Source organism: Acomys minous (genome assembly GCF_964271855.1).
Source record: "Acomys minous genome assembly, chromosome: 11".
NCBI classification, from domain to species: Eukaryota; Metazoa; Chordata; class Mammalia; order Rodentia; family Muridae; genus Acomys; species Acomys minous.
This window is the reverse complement of record NC_140492.1, coordinates 75124288-75146430: the sequence shown is the minus strand read 5'-3', so window position 1 is coordinate 75146430 and position 22143 is coordinate 75124288. Positions and strand designations below refer to the sequence as shown.

At 42.5% G+C, this 22143-nt stretch overlaps 1 protein-coding gene and 1 pseudogene across 6 annotated transcripts in view; one reads left to right on the top strand and one right to left on the bottom strand.

The window, feature by feature from the left end:
• The window catches only part of SPIDR (scaffold protein involved in DNA repair), a 252547-nt gene that overhangs the window by 30751 nt on the left and 199653 nt on the right, over positions 1-22143 (bottom strand). For all 5 annotated transcript variants that reach the window (XM_084802285.1, XM_084802287.1, XM_084802288.1 and 2 more), the window contains one exon: positions 16659-16799. In XM_084802285.1, coding sequence (XP_084658411.1) covers positions 16659-16799 — 141 coding nt within the window. The remainder of the gene's footprint in view (positions 1-16658; positions 16800-22143) is intronic.
• On the top strand, positions 2118-3836 carry LOC311608828 (arginine--tRNA ligase, cytoplasmic-like; annotated as a pseudogene). The gene has a single exon. The product of its transcript is annotated as an arginine--tRNA ligase, cytoplasmic-like (transcript).

Here is a 22143-nt window from a genome sequence, read left to right as displayed (position 1 = left end):
ATCTAGCATAATATACAGCCAAGTAGTCTCCAAATAATCTGAGTCCATTTATATGTTGTGGCCTTATATTTGTGTTTCTAAGATCCAGCCCATCGTTAACAGAGAAAGAAACCACTTCCATCTTTACAAACACTGTGAAACCTCCTGGACTGCGTGTTTCCTTTCTGTAAATGGCGATGTCTGTTGGTGTTATTGCAAGGAATAAAAGAAATGAGCAAGAGGGCCGAGGACATCCCTCAGGTGTTGAAATGCACACCTAACAGGCACAAAGCCCCTTGTTCCACACCCAGCACTACACAGGCCGTGGCAGCACACACCTGTTACGCTGTACTCAGGGAGTGGAGGCAGCATGGTCAGATGGTCAGATGGATTTGACACTAGGTTGGACTACATGACCTTATTTTTTTTTAAAAAAAGGCATCTATAAAAATTTCTAGTTTTAGAGCAGGTACCTACCAGGTTATCCATCTTATGTTGCTGTAGTTAATAGTGTTATGATTAGAGCCATACATTTTTGTGCTATTTTTGCTTTAAAGTGTTTCTAGTTTAAGTAAAGCAATAATAGTCTCTCATTATAGCCCAAGGCTGGCCTGGAATACTATATGCTATGGTCTCTGGAGAGGTAGCATCCAGGAGTATGACCACCCTCCACTTAATACAGATTTTAATCCCAGAGTTCTTTGTGAAGAAACAGAATACAAGTAGTGGAAGAGACCAATGCAAACAGACACTCCTTTGGTATGACAATAAAGGGAGAGTGTGCAGCTCAGTGGCACAGCACTTGTCCAGAGCACCAGTAAAACAGAACAGTCCCTCCTAGAGAGTAAATAGAAAATGTTAGTTTTGCAACGAGTTCAATCCATGAAAACAGGCTTCTGTGGTCTGTTAGGGTTGTGTGTGGCATCTTGGTGGTTTGGCTATTAAAGCTCTCAGCTACAGGGTGGAGGGGACAGGAAAATGACAAAGGTTGTGAGAAGATGAATAAAAGACACTTGCAACATTATGTTAACCCAACCTTTCCTGAACAACTACAAAAGAACACACATGTTAATACACAAAAAAGGAAATTTCATGGCACCCCACCTCTAAACAAACAAATACAGACACTAAGGAATGCTGAGGGGAAAGAAATAGCTTTTCCCAGTGATGAGTCCCTTGATTGGTTATCCAATACCAAATGGAATTAGACACATACAAGTAACTCTAAGCACATTGAGCAAGTTGTGGTTTTATATTTATGCAGTGTGTGTGTGTTTGTGTGTGTGTGTTTTTGTGTGACAATGACAAAGAAAAAGAGAAAGTGGTTATGTATTTGAAATGGAGTAAGGGGGTGAAGGGTTAGGAAGAGGGAAGAAAATGAGAGAAATGATGTAATGATATTTCAATAAGGAAAAAACAAAAAATATAATGTGATAACTTTTCAAAGAATTAATAAAAACAATCAGAACTAGCATTCAGGACCAGACTATTATCAATAACCACCAAATTTTGTTGCAGAAATACAAAGAGGTTGGGAGGAAAAGTTACAAAAATATTCTACCAGGAAATAAATGTCTGGTGGGGGAATGTAGTGGTTTGAAGGAGAAATATCGCTCATGGACTCAGGGATTTGGACACTGTGTGACTGGGCTGAGGAGATGATGGATCTTTAGGGTGCTGAGCCTTGCTGAAGGAAGTTTACTAGGGTGGGGCTTTCACAGAAGATTCTTATTTAAATGCTAACTTTTTAAAAGGGCTATTAAGTGGCTACTTAGTGAATAATATGCTATGTAGAACATAAGTTGTGCTGTGAATACACTATTAAGGAGCATGTCAGGCCCCCTGAGGCCGGACTTACAGCCTGTTGTGAACTACCTGATATGGGAGCTGCAAACTAAACTTTGATCCTCTGTAAGAGCAAGAGCTTTTTACATGAGCCATCTTTGAGCAGAAATGAATGAAATGGAAACAAAGAAAGGAACAATAACAAACAACATGAATATAATGAATCAATAAAGAACTGGCTCTTGAAAAAAATTAACACGATTGACAATGACAAACTTTAGCCAAATGAACCCAAAGAAAGAGAAAACCAAAATTAATAAAAGAAATACAAAGGGTAAGTCGCTGAGGGGAGGATGGATTGTCTGGTGGCTCAGTGTTCCGCGTGGCTGCTGCAGTAGGAAAAGGAGATTAAATCTCTTACTACCGAGACTGACCAGCTGAAGAACTGTGGTTACTTAGAAGTTTCTCCAAGTTTGGAACAACTATGAGAAGAAAATTTAAAATTGAAGTATAGGCTGAATATTTCTCAGAGGATTCTTCAGGCAGAAAGGAGAAAACCAACTAAAAATATGATGCACATCAACGGCCACCTGCAGGAAGTGTTTGGCTGTGCCATTAAGGCTGCGTATCCAGACTTGGACAGCCCTCCTCTGGTCCTAACACTTAGTCAGCAGCCCAAATTTGGAGACTATCAATGTAATAATGCCATGAGTATTTCTCAGATGCTCAAAGGGAAGGGTAAGAAAGTTAATCCTACAGAAATTGCTGAAAACATTACTAAAGACCCGCCAAACAACGAATATATTGACAAAGTTGAAACTGCCGGTTCTGGTTTCATTAACGTGCACTTGAGAAAGGATTTTGTGACCGATCTCCCAGTAAATGGGCTCAACTTCCTGCTCTTGGAGAGAATATAAAGTTTATAGCTGACTTCTCCGCTCCTGACATAGCTAAAGAGACACATGTTGGCCACTCCGGTCAACTATCATAGGAGAAAGTTTGTGCCGCCTCTTTGAACTCACAGGACATGATACCTGAGGTTAAACCATGCAGGAGGTTGGTGGACCCAGTTTGACATGCTCATTGCTCACCTGCAAGACAAATTTCCAGATTATCTGACAGTTTCACCTCCTATTGAGGATCTTCAGGCCTTTTATAAGGAGTCTAAGAAGAGGTTTGATGCTGAGGAGGAATTTAAGAAGCAAGCCTATCAGTGTGTGGTTTTGCTGCAGAGTAAAAGCACAGATATCATAAAAGCCTGGAAGCTCATCTGTGATGTCTCCTGTGAAGAGTTTAGTAAAATCCATGATGCATTGAATATCACTTTAATAGAGAGAGGAGAGTTCTTCTATCAAGACAGGATGAATGATGCTGTAAAGGAATTTGAGGATGAAGGATTTGTACAAGTAGATGGCGGCAGAAAAACTGTGTTCATTCCTGGGTGTTCCATACCATTAACCATAGTGAAATCAGATGGGGGCTGTACTTACAATACTTCTGACCTGGCTGCTATCAGACAGAGAATATTTGAAGAAAAAGCAGATAAGATTACTTATGTGGTGGGCAATGTACAAGCGACACATTTCCAGGCGGTATTTGCTGCTGCTCAGATGACTGGCTGGCATGATTCAAAAGTAACTCGAGTGGCCCATGTTGGATTTGGTGTGGTGCTGGGCGAAGACAAGACATTTAAAACATGGTCAGGTGAAACTGTGCGCCTTGTGGACCTGCTGGAAGAAGGGCTAAAACAGTACATGGACAAGCTAAAGGAGAAAGAGAGGGAAGAGGTCTTAACTGAAGAGGAGTTGAAAGTGGCTCAGACATCTGTCGCGCATGGCTACATCAAATATGCTGGCCTTTCCCACACTGGCCTCCATGACTACATCTTCTGCCTTGACAAAGTGCAGGATGACAGGAAACATGGCTGCTTATTTGCTGTCTGCCTTCACTAGAATCAGGGCTATGTCTCGTCTGACCAATACTGATGAGGAGATGCTGCGAAAGCTGCCCTGGAAACCAAGGTAGTTTTGGACCACCTATTGTGGCCAAGGGGTTTGATATACTGGGAATAAAACCTGCCCAAAGGATGTAATTTTACCAAAGTGGCAATTAGTACTGTTTGCTTTTTAAACAATCATGTGGACACAAAAGTAGTAAAGGAATTTCACAAATAAAAAAGAAAGATATAAAAAGGGAGACATTATAATAGGTATCAAAGAAAGTCTATTTCAAAACACCTTGCTCCACTAAATTGGAACACATAAATGAAACAGACTCACCACAAACCTTTAAAGGGCTAACAGCAATATTAATTATTTTGTAAAAGAGCAAAAGAGGCAGTGCAGCCTGGGAGAGAGAGTGGAGCCCTTCTCCTTGGACTGAGGACAGTGTGGCTGGGAACAACATCAGAGAGGAATTATTAGAAACACACAAAGAAATGAGAAATAAAATGGGGCTTCTGCTTCATTGAAACAATGCTAATCAACTTTTACAGAGTATTATTATGATTTTTTTTTTAATTTGGATGCAGGGTCTTGAGATGTAGCCCAGGCTAACTAATCTCAAATTCATGTCTATTCTCCTGCCTCCGCCTCCCCAGTACTGGAGTTATACCCAGATTATTTAAAAAATACAGAAAGAAGCAGCACCTTTGGCCTCAGAACTCCACACTGTAATTTATAGTGACTAACAGATGACAAATGCCATTCAGAAAAGGAACTGCCCAAATCAGGGCAGCCACGATCTCTACCTACCATAGTATACTGGAGGGTGAGTGCAAGTCTCCCTTCTTAGCACAGTCTCCTAAAGACACTTACTGCCTTGCCTGCTCTGCTATCCTGGGTTCAGTTTCCCTGTCTGAGTCTGCTCACATGTTAGATCCCCTTTAAGTGCTCTTGCTTCCAGACTCAACACTTGCGTAACTCTCACTAGAGCCAAGTTGTGTACTTCTGGAGACTGGCCTTTCTAGATAGCAAGGCTCCAAACAAAGAAGGTTGCTGACAGACCAAGAAGCTACTTTTGCCTTAAGTGCTAAGGAAGCCCATTGTTCCTTATCCAGGAATGCTGTCAGGACACGGAAGAATAGTCTCTTCAGCCTTACTTAGCATCTTTGGGTCTGGATTGTAGTATGTTTATCCTGTACCATATGGCTAATATCCACTTAAAAGTGAGTACATACCTCGTGTGTATTTCTGGGTCTGGGTTATCTCACTCAGGATGATCTTTTCTAGTTCCATCCATTTGCCTGCAAATTTCATGATGTCATTGTTTTTATCAGCAAAGTAGCATTCTATTGTGTAAATGTACCACAGTTTCCTTATCCATTCTTCAGTTGAGGAACATCTAGGCTGCTTCTTGTTTTTGGCTTATTAGAAAAAAAGATGCTGTGAACATAATTGAGGAAGTGTCCCTGTGGCATGGTGGAGTGTCTTTTGGGGTATATGCCAAGGACTGGTATACCTGGGTCCTGAAGTAAAACTATCCCAATTTTCTGAGAAACCATCAAATTGATTTCCAAATTGGTTGTACCAGTTTGCACTCCCACCAGCAATATATGAGTATTCCCCTTGGTCCACATCCTTGCCAGCATGTGCAGTCACTTGAGTTCTTGATCTTAACAATTCTGGCAGGTCTAAGATGGAATCTCAGAGTCATTTTGATTTGCATTTCCCTGATCACTAAGAACACTGAACATTTCTTTAAGTGGTTCTCAGTCATTAGAGATTTCTCTGTCAATAATTCTCTGTTTAGCTCTGTACTCCATTTTTAAAAATTGGGTTGTTTGATTTGCTGGTGTCTACTTTCTTGGGTCTTTGTATGTTTTGGATATCAGCTCTCTGTTGGATGTAGAATTGAAGATATTTTCCTATTCTGTAGGCTGCCGTTTGGTCTTATTAACAGAGAGGAGGACCTTGGGGAGGATGCTTGAATCTCACTGAGAAAAGGAAATAAAATAGACATGGGGAGATGGATGGAGGCAGGAACCTGGATGGGGGAAGGGAGGGATCAAGTGTGGGGAGGACAGAGCAAGAGAGAACTGGAATTTGGGAGGAACTAGAAACCTAGGACAAAGGAAACTCTCAGGAACCTATGAGAGTGATCCTAGCTAAGACTCCGAGAAGGAGGGGGGTAGGGCTATGAAACCTGAAAAGGCTACCTCCTATAACAAGGCAAGACTTCCAATGGAGTGATAGGTACACCAACCCACCCACAAAATCTTTGACCCACAATTTGTCCTGCCTATAAGATGTGCAGTGATAAATATGGAACAGAAATTGAGAGAATGGCCAACCAATGACTGGCCCAACTTGAGACCCATGCCACAAGAGAGAGCCCACCCCATCACTATTAATGATATTCTCTTGTGCTTGTAGACAGGAATCTAGCATAACTATCATTTGAGGCTTCATCCTGCAGCTAATGGAAACAGATGCAGAGCCTGACAGCCAAACATTAGGCTGTGCTTGGGGAATTTCATGGAAGAGTGGGAAGGAAGGATTGAAGGAGCCAGTGGGGTTAAACACACTATAAGTAAACCTATAGAATCAACTAACCAGGGCCCATAGGGGCCCACAGAGACTGAACACCAACAAAAGAGCATGCATTGGAGAGAGCTAGGTCCCCTACACATATGTAACAGATGTATGGCTTGGTCTTCATATGGGACCCCTAACAACTAGAGCAGGGGTTATCTCTGACTCTGCTGTCTGCCTTTGGACCCCTTTTCCCTAACTGGACTGCCTTGTCTGGCCTCAGTGGGAAAGGGTGCAGGTAGACTAGTGCAACTTGATATGCTCAGGTGGGTTGATACCAGTGGGGAGGCCGCCTCTTCTCTGAGGAGAAAGGGAGGGGGATGGGGGAAGGTGAGGTGAGAGGGAAGAACTGAGAGGAGAGAAGGGAGGGGAAGCTGCAACTGGGATGTAAAATAAATAAATAAGCTAACTTAAAAAAAAAAATAGCCTCCTCAGCCAGAAAAAAACAAAACAAACAAAATCCCAACATGACTCTAAATCTAGTTAAGTGATGTCAGCTGACTTTGGGCCAATTTCCTCCAGGCACAACACTTCCCCTCCCACTCTCATAGGGAATACAGTCTGCTCTCTATAGACCTGGCTGTTTTGTTGGCTAATAAACACTTTTCCTCCATGTCTGTCAGATCCTCCCTAAAACCTGATACTAACTACTTGAAAATCTCACAGAGCAACCTAAGCCTTTCTTTTGGGTGTTGATAGAGTAGAATTTGCTCTTGAAGATTTAAACTCTACCAGCAACAGAGGACAGAAAAATAACAAGTAGGGAAACAGCCTGATCTACTGACCTGGCTCATCCTCACAGAGCTCATGCACACACCTGAGGCCAGCTGTGGTGGGGCACACACACCTGAGACCAGCTATGGTGGGGCATACACACCCGAGACCAACTGTGGTGGCGCATACACACCTGAGACCAGCTGTGGTGGGGCATGCACACACCTGAGGCCAGCTGTGGTGGCGCATGCTTCTAGTCTAGTCATGTCAAGGAGGCTGAGGCCACAGGATCATAAACTTGTCTATTCAGTGAGACTGATGGAAGAAAAAACAAAAACAAAAACCAAGAAAGTACACGGAAAGACAAGCAAAGTAAAGAAAAAGGAGTTGGGGCATAAAATTAAGAAGCTGTATAACTTTGTAAAAGCCGAATTCTTTTGTGTATATGTGTTTTACTTGGCCAGGCTCTCCTCCTTCCCACCTGCACACGTGGCTTTCTGAAAGTGCACACCATTTTTGTTCTCTTCTCATGTTACAAGTGGTGCTTATTATTCCATGAAAATCATCTTTAAAAACTACCCAGCCTCCCAAATGCTAATGATTACAGGCATATGCCACCATGCTTGACTCAAAATTTTGTTTCATGTATTAAATAATGAAGAGGAAAATAATAATGCACCTTTACCAAGTAACTGTACTCAACATAATTCTTTTTCTTTTTTGGCTAGACACAGAACCCAGGTCCTTAATGATCTACCATTAAGCTGGACATCTAGGCCTACATAAACCAGGACTTATTCTCTGCTCACCTGCTCCTGGTGCCCGGGTTAAAGCTCAGATTCCTAAAAAAGACTCTTAAAGTTCATCTCTTTCCATCAGATAGAGAAAAAGAATGCTAGCTTACTTATGGCCTAGGCTTCTCTACAACACTGTCCACTGCACTGAAGCTGTGCCCTGGGCTGCAGCAGCACGGTGCAGGGCACATCTCCAAAGAGAAGAGATACAGAATGCAAGAGTTGGGGGAGGCCTGCGAAATGCTGCTTCCGGGAATGACATGGCGAATGCACTCCTGCGCAGCAACAGCTACCTGCACATGACCTGCACAAGACCAAGGCAGCGAGATCTCAGCACAGATGTGGGAAGTGCTCCCCAGCCCTTACTGAGAAGCTGCTGCATGATGAAGTTTTTTTTTTTTAAAGGGTGTTCCTATTAGATAGTTTCCCATGCTCCAGTGAATAGTACCAAACTCATGCATTAAGTAGACATTGTGAGTGATCGTGATCGGGAAATAAAAGAACACAGAGTTTAAAAACAGGGACATGTTGGGAGGATGTATGGGAAGAAGTCGGGTGGATACAATCATATTTCTTGTATGCATGTATGAAATTCTAAAATATAAAATCATAGCTAAAGCAATAGAAGCAGAATTTTCTTGGAGTAATTTGAAAGTAGCTTTAACTCAGTTTTCCACTTTCTAGTTGTATAATATAGTAAAAAAGCTATATTTTTGTAGTCTTGTTTTTGAGACAGGGTCTCTTGTACCTGAGGCTGGCCTTGAGTTCACTTGCTTCCACAGCAGGTTGGGATCATGCCCAGCTTTGAGGAGCCCTCCTAAAGCCCCCCAGTGCTGAGGATCAAACCTAGGACTTCTCGAATGCTAGGCAAGTGCTCTACCACTGAGCCCCAGATGTATAAAAAGATACCTACATATGGGTTCCGTGTGTGTGTGTGTGTGTGTGTGTGTGTGTGTGTGTGTGTGTGTGTACACACATGCCAAGGCGCACTTGAAGGTGTTTCTCTCCTCCCTCTCTGTGAGACACTACAAAAGTCTTCATTACACAGTGCCTCGAGCAGCCAAACTGCAGCAGAGAAAACAGAATGGTGGTGCCCAGGCAGTAATGGGGACAAGGTGGGTAGAGTCACTGAATGGGCAGAGTGTCAGCTTTACACCATGAGAACAGATATGGAGGTGCTCACACAATAACCTTTATGCTCTAATTTTAAGTGCTTAGGTAAACAATAGCTGTCTATTTCTAATATTTATGTCAAATGCGAATCACTGTTTGTTTTTACAAGTGGGGTTGTTTTAGCCCAGGCTCACCTGGAACTCATCCTACAGCCCAGGCTAGCTTCGAAATCAGTGGTCCTTTTACCTCAGTCTTCCCATTGCTGTGACCACCCAATGTATGTATTTATATGTATTTATTTACTACAGTCCTGGGCACTGAGATCTTGTACATGCTAAGAAGATGATCGACCACTCTATCACCCAAAATCAAAACACTGATATTTACTTTAAAAGAGATAAAAGCTAGATACAATTTGTAATAGTAAATTATAATTACTACAGTAAATAAATATTGAATAAAATATTTAAATACTGAATATAAAATACTGAATAAAAATTGAATAAAACATTGAAATAAAATAAAAATGAATTAAATATAAGAGTAAACATTTTATGTATAAATTTTATGTATATAAATAAGTATAAGATAAAATCATTTTAACATTAGAAATAATTTTATTTTTTATTCATGTGTGTGTGTGAATGTATGTATGTGGTGTGTCTGTGTGATATATGTCCTCTTTGTATATATGTGCACATTTTATGGTGGCCACAGAAGGCACAAGAGAGTGAGAAAACCAACGGCTTTGGAATTAAAGGTAGTTTTGAGCAGCTTGACATGGGTGCTGGAAACTGAACTCAGATCCTTTGATGAAACAGCTAGTGTTCCTAATTGCTGAGCCATCTCTCCATTCCCAACATTACCATTAAAGTAAGAATAATAAGTAGCACTTAAACCTATTAATATAGAAATGGCACATAGGAGGTTAAAGTTGGATGGTCAGGAATTCAAGGTCATCCTCTCTTACACTGTAAGTTCCAGGCCAGAGCCTCGGTTACATGAAACTCTCTCAAAATGCCAAGCAGCCAACCAAAATCCATCCAACAAGCAGACAGATGGATAACCATCGATATAATACTAGTCCAGAAGGCCTTACTTACTTAATTGACTTTATAGGGTGATATAGTTTGGAATGAACCCTGAGTCTGACACTGCACACTGCTCAGCTCCCCAGCATCTAGCCAGGGGCACAGCACTAAGATGCACTCAATAATATGTATTGAGTAAATGAATGAATTATTTTTTGTGCGACTGTGTACATGTAGGCACACACACATGTGCCCATGCTACGTTGTGTGCACAGAGGCCATGACTACTTTCTACCTTTATGTGGGTTCTATGAACCCGATGATGGTCCTGAACTATGTTTTCAGCAAACCCTCTTACATTTCCTTTAGCGTCTATCTCTTAATTTTTTGTGCGTGGCCACAGAAACGACCATTGACAATTACAAAACACTATTACCAATGTGGAAAGTATTTTCTTTATGAATCATCAACATGAATAAAGTCTTCATTTCCACTTACGGGGTTTTATTATATTTGTTCACTTACTAGGTGCATGCTCGTGTGTACGAGTGCACATGTCTGGAGGACAGAGGACAGTATTTGGGAGTCGGCTGTCTTCTTTCACTATGTGGACCGAGGGATTGAACTCAGGCCAGCAGTTCTGCCTGTGGCACTCATTTTTACATTTTTCATGAAAGCGCTCCACCAAGCAGCTAGGACTTCCCTAGTCACCTGACTCATCAGCTGCTCCCATGCTTTGCCTAGCCTGTTTTCTGTTCAAAGGGATGCAACTCAAGGTTAAAGACAGGATCACTTGCTTCCTTTGTCGCTCTGAGAAGTGAGACAAAGCTCTATATAACTAAGTAAATGCTCTGAAAGAGGTCTACATAAAATGGCATCTGTAAGTCAATAATTTATTTTAAATGAAGAGATTAGTTGCCTTTGTTTTTAATAAGTTGTTTTAATAAGTATTTAATAAATACAAATAAAATAACTTGCAGAATTTTGGTTTGTTTTGAGGCAAGGTCTTGCTCTCCAACTCTGGCTAGCCTGACGCTCACTATGTCAGTGAGGCTAGCCTCAAATTTGCAGTGTCTACCCTTCCTTGTGCTGGGCTTACGGTGCCCCATGCTGGCCCACATATTCGGAGGACTCTGAGCTCCTCCATTGCCCTGCTTAGCCATTGCTGCTTATCACTTCTGCAGTTACCGAACTCCAGATTTCCTCCCTCTTTCTTTAACATTTTCTGCAATTTAACATTAAAGAGTTAATAGTGATAAAGAAGATCAAAGTAACGTGAGCTCTTCTCGTTTGGCTTGCTAAACTGATGCACAGGTCATTCAGGAGAATGAAAGTCAGAGGCTGAGCTCTGGGAGAGGCCCGTGGACCAAGAGCAGCTGGCATTGTGCCAGGGGAGCAAAGGCAGGGCTGCAGCCAGTGAGCACACCTCACAAGGCAGGGCTGCAGCCAGTGAGCACACCTCCCACAGCAGGGCTGCAGCCAGTGAGCACACCTCACAAGGCAGGGCTGCAGCCAGTGAACACACCTCCCACAGCAGGGCTGCAGCCAGTGAGCACACCTCACAAGGCAGGGCTGCAGCCAGTGAACACACCTCCCACAGCAGGGCTGCAGCCAGTGAGCACACCTCCCAAGGCAGGGCTGCAGCCAGTGAGCACACCTCCCAAGGCAGGGCTGCAGCCAGTGAGCACACCTCCCAAGGGTGGCATCCAGTACAGCACAATTTTCTAATCTCAAAAGGAGGCTACCAGTGAACATAGACACTTAAATAAGAAAGAGTCAGGAAACTGTGCTACTTGTCTCTCTGCAATCCTTTTGGACTGAGGCAGTGGCCCCACAGTGCTTCTTATGGAAGTGTGGCAGCTTATCTGCCTGCTGGAGTGGCTCTGTGGCAATGAGGGACGACAGCTGTTCTGTCACTAAAACAGTCCTCACATGAAATCTGCTAGGGTATATCTGAAAGACAGTATGTCTTAGCTTAACCATACAAGTATCTTCCAACATAAAAAAACAAAAAACAAAAAACAAACAAGCTCACAGTTGTTTCCTACATATCATAATTACTTTACACATAATTACTTTGACCTACATTTTTGGAAATAGTCATATTTTGTTAAGGTTTACAAGTAGTGGATTTTGTTAAAGTTGAGGAGAGTTGCTAAAAAATACAAAAGGAGCATAAAAAGTCACACTACCTCGTTTTCTGGGCAATGGGTGGATGCCCCACAGTGGATGATGTCACTAATAGGCAATTATAGCATCCAACATTCCAAAAGCATTTAGTAATTTGTTTTGAAGAAACACAGCTTCCAAAAGGACAAAAAGATACTCCAAATATTTATTTGGATGGCTGCATGCCGAAGTAAAGTGAAATGCATAAAATAAAGAAATGAGTCCTAACTTCTAAAAGCATCAAATATTTTGCCAGTAAGTTAAGTATGGAAAAGGATTCAAACAGCGTTTGGTAAGGTGGGATGAGTTAGAGAGCCTGTGTGAGGCCTTGGGACGTTAACCTGCAGATGAATCATGGCTCACAGGGGCACTTGCTGTGGGCAGCATACTTCCTTTGACATGCTAAAGATGGCAATGAGGCTCTCAGAGTAACACACAAGAACTAGATTAAGTATTAAGCACATGTATGGCATGATGTGGAAGAACATCGATTGCACAAAGATACAGATGACTGGTCCAGGCCTGGCTATGTCTATCTGCATCAGGAGTTCCACAATGTGTTCCCAGCCTCTAGCCTGAGCAACTCTCTGGTCCACCATGGGCAGGCTAGCAGATCAAGTGTGAAGGTGCAGCCTTGCTGGGGAGAGTCTAATGTAAATATTTGACCCTACCCACACAATCTTCAGAGTCTTCTGAGTTGGAAAGTGTTTAACACTCCTTCATTGCTGGTGGGAGTGCAAACTTGTACAACCACTTTGGAAATCAATCTGGTGCTTTCTCAGAATACTGGGAATAGGGCTACCTCAAGACCCAGCTATTCCACTCCTTGGAATATACCCAGAAGATGCTCCAGCACACAACAAGGACAAATGCTCAACCATGTGCATAGCAGCCTTATTCATAATAGCCAGAACCTGGAAACAACCTAAATGCCTCTCAGTTGAAGAATAGATAAAGAAACTGTGGTACATTTACACTATGGAATACTACTCAGCTATTAAAAACAAGGAAACCCTGAAATTTGTGGACAAATGGATGCAACTAGAAATGATCATACTGAGTGAGTCAACCCAGTCTCAGAAAGACTCACATGGTATATACTCACTTATAAGTGGGCACTAGCCCAAAAGGGATGTCCCACGAAAGTCTTCACTTACCAGGAGATTGAGAGGACCTCCTATTGGGACTCTAGGCAAGAGAAGTATGGGAGAATGGGGAAATAGAAGGACCCAAAGGGTCCTAGAAATCTATAAGACCATCATGATGGGAAGATCTGGACCGGGGCGGGGGTCTGCTCAAAATACTGTACCAACCTAGGATAATACATACAGTAAATATGGAACCCCAACACAGATCTAGCCAAGGGACAGGACATTATCCACAGTCGTGTGGAGAGTGGGGACTGACTCTGACATGAACTCTGGTGCCCCATATTTGACTACTACCCCTTGGTGGGGAGGCCTGGTAGCACTCAGAGAAAGAATAGGAATGTTACCAAGGTGAGACTTGATAGGCTGTGACCATATAGTGGGGGAAGAAGTCTCCCTTGGTCACAGACCTAGGGGAGGGGAATAGGGTGAAAGAGGGAGGGAGGGAGGAATGGGAAGAGACCAGCAAGGGGGTAACAATTGAGATGTAATCTGAATAAATTAATAAAAAAAAAGACAGTGGGAAAAAAAGAAATATTCTAATAAGGACTGAAGTGAGGATCAGCTTTAGTAAGGAGGGGGTTGTCTTATGTCTACATATGCTTTCCAAACACCTGAGCAGACGTTCACTTCTACCACGAAAGCACACAACTCCATTATGTACAGAATACACAAAAGAAGGCGTTTGTCAGCGAGACATATACATACAACAGACAGGATGTTCTTATAGCGGCTCCAAGTTATCCTACAGCAGATCTATTTATGGAATATAGTCCTTCCAGGTGCATAAACTCCCAGGGAGAGCTGCCAGCCACCTGAAGGTTGTTACAGAAGGGCTGACGGGAACTAGTGAGGAGAAGTGCTTGTGTGTGTTCACAACTTAGAACGGCCACACTGGCTGGTCATTATGCAAAGCAGAGAAGATGCTATTAACAAATGATTCAGAATTTACAGACTTGTAACAGGTTATCAGCTGATACTAGAAACTCAGGTGTTACTATAATTAAATAAATATCAATATGAAGGAGTAGCAACGTGTCTGAGCCCCTATTATTTATTATGGTACTTAATTATATCCTAGCATACTTCTATTAAAAATGTTTCTTTCTAGATATGTCCATTGGTGAAATAGTGGCACAAGTCTTACAAAGGTAACCAAGTATACTGGATAGTTTTATGTCAGTTTGATACAGACTAAAGTCATGTCCCAAGATGGAGCTTCAATTAAGAAAATGCTTCCAAAGTTGGAGAGTTAGTTCAGTAGTTACCAGTACTTGTTACTTTTGCAGAGGACTGGGGTTTGATCCTCAGCACCCACCTGGCAATTCCCAACCATCTGTGACTGGAGTTCCAGGCTATCCCTGGGTTGTTCCTGAGTTCTGTAAGGGAGCAGTCTGAGCAGCCAGTAAGCCGACCCCCTCTACGGCCTCTGCAGGAGCTCTGCCTATCACGGCTACTGACGATAGACAGTTACACAGAACTGGGAGTAGAAACCCTTTGCTCCCACCCGCTGTTTTGGATCTGGTGTTTCATCACAGTGGTAGTAACCCCAACTAAGACAACAGCCACATTCTGGTAGGATTTGTGGCATACTCCACAGACGAAATTCGTGGCAGGCGCTGCAGACTTGCCAGGGATTGCACTGCTTTCATTTTGCTAAGCAGATGTGCTGTCAAGGTGCCTAGCAACATTTACGTCCTTCCCATAAATAACTGCTACACGGGCAGAACTTAAGGTAGACACGAGTAACAGGTCAAAGTGCCAGGAGTAAGTAACTGCTTAGTGCTCATTTCTAATGACTTTGATATCAGGCCACCAACACGCAGGGAGGAGGGGGCAGACAGAGTGCAAGAGTTGGGGAACAGGGGGGAGTGCTGTGAAATGCTGAATTCTGGAAACTTCTGCACTTACGGCAGCTGCAGGCCTCTGCACAGACTTGAGCAAGATCAGTCGGCACTGCAGAGGCAGCACTAACTGGAGTCAGTGGTTATTTAACAAGAGGTGGGACAGGAGCCCACAGGACAGGAAGGTGAAGTGTTGAGAGCGTCTGAGGGCAGGGGTGGAGGTGTGGGGAGGATACGGTCCAGACACAGTGTAAACATTTACAAGCTTGTCAGATAATAAATGAAAAACACTTAAATAAAAGCTGTGTTGCTTATTTCTTCTAATTTACAGATAAAAATGATTACTGGTGAAGCAAGAACCACTGTTTGGCCAGGCCTATGCACCACTACATCTCCCACTATCCAAACCGTTCAGGTGAGGTGCCACGACACGCAGCACAGGACAAGTCTGCATATGCTAGCACTAAGAATTTTTGATATCTTTTAGATATAGGATCTTATGTAGCCCAGGCTGGCCTCAAACTATGTAACTGATGATGGCCTTGAACTTCTCATCTCCCTGTCTCTACCTCATAATTGCTGGCATTACAGGGCTACACCATCACACTCAGAAAAAGCATTAATACTTGACAACTTACACAGTTTTGCTTATTTCAATATGGACAATGTAGAGGCAGGTAGATCTTTGTGAGTTTTAGAGTTCTAAGTCAGCCAGGGCTACATAGTAAGACTCTGTCTCAAAGAGAAAAAAAAAGTTTTGTTCAAATCTTATAAAATATCTTTTCATTAAGTTAGACTTTATGTACATGCAAATTTTTTCTTTGACAGTCATAGTCTAGAAAACCAATCTTCAGTTACAAGGACAAGAAGTAAAACATACATACAACATTTAAAAATCTTTGTTTTGTTTTTTTCTATATCACTTTATTATGACTTAAATGGTTTTCACAGCTAGTTCCAAGATGCTGAAATCTCTGGGCATCTGGTGAGGTAGGCCCGGGGGGAAGAGCTGGGCTGACAGAAGGCTTCCCTCTGTGGTAGGCCTCTGCTTACACAACAGGGAAAACCAACAGTTATTTCTGCAAGCTTTGCTATTCTTAAGCTATCCTAGCTTCAAGCAGTATCCAGAGAGGTAAACATAATATTATCAAAATGTATTAATTTCTAGAAATGAGTCCCTGAAATGAGGGGGCCTAAAAACTAAACACTTAACTAATAGTATATTTGTGGAACAAATATAAATGTTAAAAACAATTAATTTTTTACTAGAAGACATTTCATTTAGCATACATGTAGCCAAAAGACATACTAATTTTATCCATTTTCCTTTAATTTCAATAAAATATTCATCAGAAAGGTATATTTTCATTGCCTATTATGTTTCTGTGGGGACACTGTATGGTCAGTCAACTGCCAGTCGTACTTTATAGTCTAAGCATGGGGAAGTCCTGGATTATGGTCTTAAAAATAAACATTTGAGATAAAAGCATAAAAGCTTATTTTTTATTTGTCACTATTCAAAGTGGGTGACTGTCTAGTGTGTTCTCACCTTTCTCTCGTAGCCTTCTGTAGAACACTCATTCCTGACATGCGGCAGGACCTCCCTTCTAGCTCTCTGTTTTTCCAGAGGGTGCTGTCCAAGTACACCTCGCTGAACATCCCGCAGGCATCCTGCACTAGCAGGCAGGACCTGTAAAGAGAAGCAGATTTATTTTCTAAGGAAGAAGAATCAAGAAGACCCTGAAACTCCACTGCAGTCACCTTCATAATGATGCATAAGGGCAAATGAAGTTAGATTCAAATCTCTCTCTCTCTCTCTCTCTCTCTCTCTCTCTCTCTCTCTCTCTCTCTCTCTCTCTGTGTGTGTGTGTGTGTGTGTGTGTGTGTGTGAGAGAGAGAGAGAGAGAGAGAGAGAGAGAGAGAGAGAGAGAGAGAGAGAGAGAAGCAGCAATCCTGCTATGGTCTAAGTGTGTAGGTCAGAGGACAACTCTGTGATGTCATCTCTCGAGTTGCTGTTCCAGGGTTGAACACAGGTCACTAGGCTTGTGTTACCTACTGAGCTATCTTGCCAGCCCCTCTAAGTAAGGGGCTTACTTTGCCCATTTTGGTCTGAAATTCATAGTGTAATCAATGAAATCCTGATCCTCCTGCCGCCACCAAAGTACTGTAATTACAGGTGTACACCACCATGGTTAGCTTTGAATAGTATGCTTATTATTTATATTTATTATATATTATAGTAATATATATATACATATACACACGCACACGCACACGCACATGCACACAGACACACATATACACATCTGTCCCCATAGAGCACATGTTGGATTGAATTCAAGATCCTCCTCTGTCTCCCTCCCAAGACTTGGGATTAACAGGTATCAGCTACAACGAACGCTCAACTGCTTTTGGAAACCATAACATACTTTTGAATTCATAGATCAAACAGGAAACTATAAGTAGAAAAATACTATGATCTATTTTAAAAATTAATGTGAGAACTTGCTAGGAAAATGACAGTATTCCATATAATGAAACTGCATTTTCTAATAAATTTATTTTTTTGTACTAATAGGAATTGAACCTAGGGTGCTGTACCTGCTATCTCTTGCCACTAAGCTATATCTTCAGCCTTTCTATTTTATTTAAATTAGTATTCTATGTTGTTTTCACAAATTCTACATCAAACCTCTGCAGTTACCAAGGCTTCCTTAAGCTGCTGCACTCCACTGTCCAGCACTACAACAGCTCCCTGGAGCCCTCTCTGAGACAGTGCGTGTCCGTCAGTGACTATACTCAGGCCAGTGCCAATCATCCTGTCACAAGACCCTGCACACATGTACTACAGTGCATGTGAGGGCAGAGGGAAACTTGGTGCAGTTGTTTCTCTCCTTTCACCTTTATGTGCGGTCCGGGAATTAAACTCAGGCCATTAAGCTTATACAGCAAGGCTTTTTAACCCACTGAGCCACCTCACTCGCCCCACATAGTATGTGTCTCTCTCTGTGTGTCTAGATATATGCATAAATATATATAATGTTTTAAGTATTATATATAATTTTAAGTTTTAATATTGTATACCTGTGCACGAGGCTACCTTTCCTTCTTAAATATTGTCTGAATTCAGGAGCTCTTCTTGCAGATTCTCTGAGAGTCAAAGTCAACCTATAAGCCCCACCTGCCCAAGGTGCTCTCAGACACGTTGGCCCCGTGAGATAGACACAGAGATCTGGATTAGACCTAGTTTTTCATTTACAATCCAATCACACTTTCTCTCCTTCTCTCTGTTGTTTTTTAGCATCCTCTGTGAGAGCAAGAATGGACACATACACTTCTATATTGAGCTGACGTTCTCTTTCTGCCACAAGCCAGTTTACATGCCTGCTCATTCCCCAGCTACCCCTCACCCAGGTTCCCTCTGTTTCCTTTAAAGAGGTAAGCAGAGCCACAGGGAAGGGGGCGGGCCAGGCCCATGACCAGGCTGTATTTCTTCAGAACAGAGAGTCAAAGCAACCCTCTGCTAGTGATGGCACTAAGCCCTACTAAAGTTACTGTTTAAAAAGTTAGTAGAAAAAATCTCTATGGAAGTGGGTGGTGGTGATGCGTGTCTTAAATCCCAGCACTCAGGAGCAGGGAGCAGAGGCTGGCGGATTCCTGGGAGTTCCAGGCCAGCCCGGTCTACAAAGTGAGTTCAACTACAGCCAGGGTGACACTAAAAAAACCCTGTTTAGAGAAAACCAAAACCAAACAACAACAAAAACAAACAAATCCCCAAAACCAACCAATCAAACAAAACAACAACAACCAAAATATTATAAAGTTCTCTCTTTTGGTTGTACTAGGACTGGAGAGGGTGGGAAACTAATAGACTATTTCCTGGTTTGCTTGACTGTGGATTGTATCTCAAATAGCGCCAAGGGAGCTGGAGACTACTGTTGTTATTTTGCCCCAAGGTAGGTGGTCTATGGGGAGCAAGCCAGGAAGCAGCCTGCTCCACAGCCCCTGCCTCCAGCCTCCTCCTGCTGTGGGTCACTGCCCTGATGACTGCTCTTTCCCCTTGGTTCCCGCTGCCTGGTGATCAGCTCCCCCACTGTTCTACTCACACAGCTGTCAGGTAGGGACATGCTGGCTCATGTCTGAAGTGGGTTTCCACAAAGCTAGTCAGCTTACAGGAGCACAGTAAATTCCATCTGCTTGTCAGTGAGTCCTGCCTGGTAAAACACTATCTCAAAAAAAAAAAAAAAAAAAAAAAAAAAAAAAAAAGTGGGTAGGGAGGGAATATGCTGGTGCAGATCTCTGAAGAAAAATTCTACTATCCACTTGCTTTTCTTGAGCCACTAACAATTCTGAATGGAACCTAAACGGCTTCCCAGCAGAGCAGCATCCTGTCAGAGATTTAGGACTTTGCAAAAAAAAAAAAAAAAAAAAATCAGTTACCTATAACAGCTTCATTTTACGCAATTTAACATGGAAATAACAGAAGCTAATGCAGAGAGCTGTGACAAGTATTAAAGTGACCCACACAGCACATGGCTGGGTTCAGCAAATGGTACAGCATGCAGATCTTTCTTTGGTGGGCATATTTGATACCAAAGCTTAAAAATGATTTTTTTTTTCTAAAACATCTTGCACATGTTACCTTAGGTCAACTGCTGGATTGTCTATGGATTTACTTGCTGTATTAAATGATAATTTTATTTGCTAGATATTGCTGATAAACAAAAAAATAGTTAAAGTGTGTATTGAATTTCTACAACCTGTCACCCTCTCTAGCCTTCCTTGTCTGTGATTATGGAATCATCTCACTGTGTCAGCTTTGTTTCTTCATTTAAAATTCTGTGTGTTTTGCTTTGTAAGAAAACAAAACAAGCTGTGTCTGACTGTGATCAAAATCCTCCCGGAGGGAGCCTGTGCCCTGCAGGTTCTGACTGGCACCTCAGCGCCATGGAGGGAATGGGGTTTCACATGTACAGAAGCTGGCCATCTTGGCCTAGGTAGCCTTCTAGGATGCCGCTCCTCGTCACCCTCTGCATCTGAATAACACATTTATCAAAATATGTTAGAAGCTATTAACTTTGAAGAGCACTGGTTTTCACATCCCAAGAGCTACGAATGCCATCAGATAGCATCTTGGGACTTCCCACCTATCTTTTTATAACCACCTCTCTGTTCTACCCACCAACGTATTTTTTAAAAGATTTATTTGTTTATTTATTTACTTATTTATTTATTGTATACAAGTGCTTTATCTGCAGAAGAGGGCATCAGATCATATTACAGATTGCTGTGAGCCACCATATAGTTGCTGGGAATTGAACTCAGGGCTTCTAGAAGAGCAGGTAGTGCTCTTAACCACTGAGACATCTCTCCAGCGCCATGTTCCCATTCCCTCCCCTCCCCTGCAACCAATGTATTTTAAACTTGCCTTGATTTATGGCTTTTTCTGTTCCATAAAACTATAAAAACTCCGTGAACCTGCTCCAGCATGGGGACGCTGAATTTGGTGTAACTTACATCTGTGTTCCTGGCCATGGTAACTCATAATGGTTCTAGTAGAACAAACTATCTGTTATTCTCTTTAAGATGGGAGCTGTGGTTGTACAATAGTGGTGCACACCTTTACTCTCAGCCCTTGGGCTGCAGAGGCAGGTCAATCTCTGTGAGTTCAAGGCCAGCCTGGTCTACAAAGTGAGTCCAGGGTAGGCAAGGCTACACAGAGAAACCTTGTCATAAAAAAACCCCAAAAGATGAGAGCTGTGGACAACAGGATCACATGTAGCCTAGGCTGGCCTTGAACTTGTTGTATGGCTGAGGATAACCTAGAATTCTTCATCTCCAACCTCTATCCCAAGTACTAGGTTATAGCATGTGTCATATGTATGTTTATTTTTTGTTTAAATAACTTACTGAGTTTAAGCAAAGCTGTTTCCTGAGCGTAGGTTGGGGCTTATTTGCTGGAGTATGGGTAACTTGCCTTGGCTACACCACCTAAGAAGAGTTACTCCTCTTCCCCTAGCAGCCATTAGCTGCCCAGGGCTTCTCGGCCAGGGTCCTCATGAACCCCTCCTTTATCCCTGCTGGACTGTTGCTAGGCTCCATTTTGCTCACGTAACCCACAGCTGGTAGGAGTTGCAGAGAACAGTGGTTATGCCATGTCCAGAAGTCAGCACTTTACAGTTGTCTTAGGGTTTGATGCTATTGCTGGGATAAGAACAGTGCCAAAAAGCAACTTTTGAATGAAAGGGTTTGTTTGGTCGTACAGCTTGTAGTCAATGAGGACAGTCAAGGCAGTAACCGGGCGGAGGAGCTGCTGCAGAGGCTGTGGGAGAACACTGGTCACTGGCTTGCTCACCCTTCTTTTTTATATGCTCCAAGACCACTTGCCCAGGGGTGGCAACACGCCCAATAGGCTGGGCCCTCTCGCATCAATCATCGATTAAGAAAACGCCCTATAAACTTGTCTACAGGCAAACTGTGTTGAGAGTCCGTCTTCCCTAACACCTGTGTCAAGCTGACCTAAAACTGACTAGCACAATAGCATTCTTCCCTGTGGCCTGGCCTTCACAGTCCTCCTCCCTTGCTCTGGGGGTGGAGAGTCAGTTAATATGGACAGCCTGTTTAAGAACGAACAACCAGCATTGACTTATTCTCAGTACTTTGATCAGGTATGAGTTTCTGCACTAACCAATGCCTATTGCAAAAAGAAGCTTCTCTGACTAACACTGAAACCATTACTCTATGGGTATAAAACAAGTATTTAGAAGACAGCACAACATGTGCATGTGGTAAAGCAGTAACCCCCACCTCCCAAGTATGATCTCCCTTAATCTGAGGGGTTCTTGTTGTTGTTGTTTGTTTTTTTTTTTTATATTAGATTTCACATATTAGGTGTGAATGTCCTCTCTTAGAATGGACCTCAAATCCAAAGACAAGAGCTTCATTATCCCCAAATGGCCGTGCTGCCATTGTGCCAGTGGCCCTACTACACCAGCACCGGCACATTTCCCCAGCAGGTTGGTTCTGTAGTATCA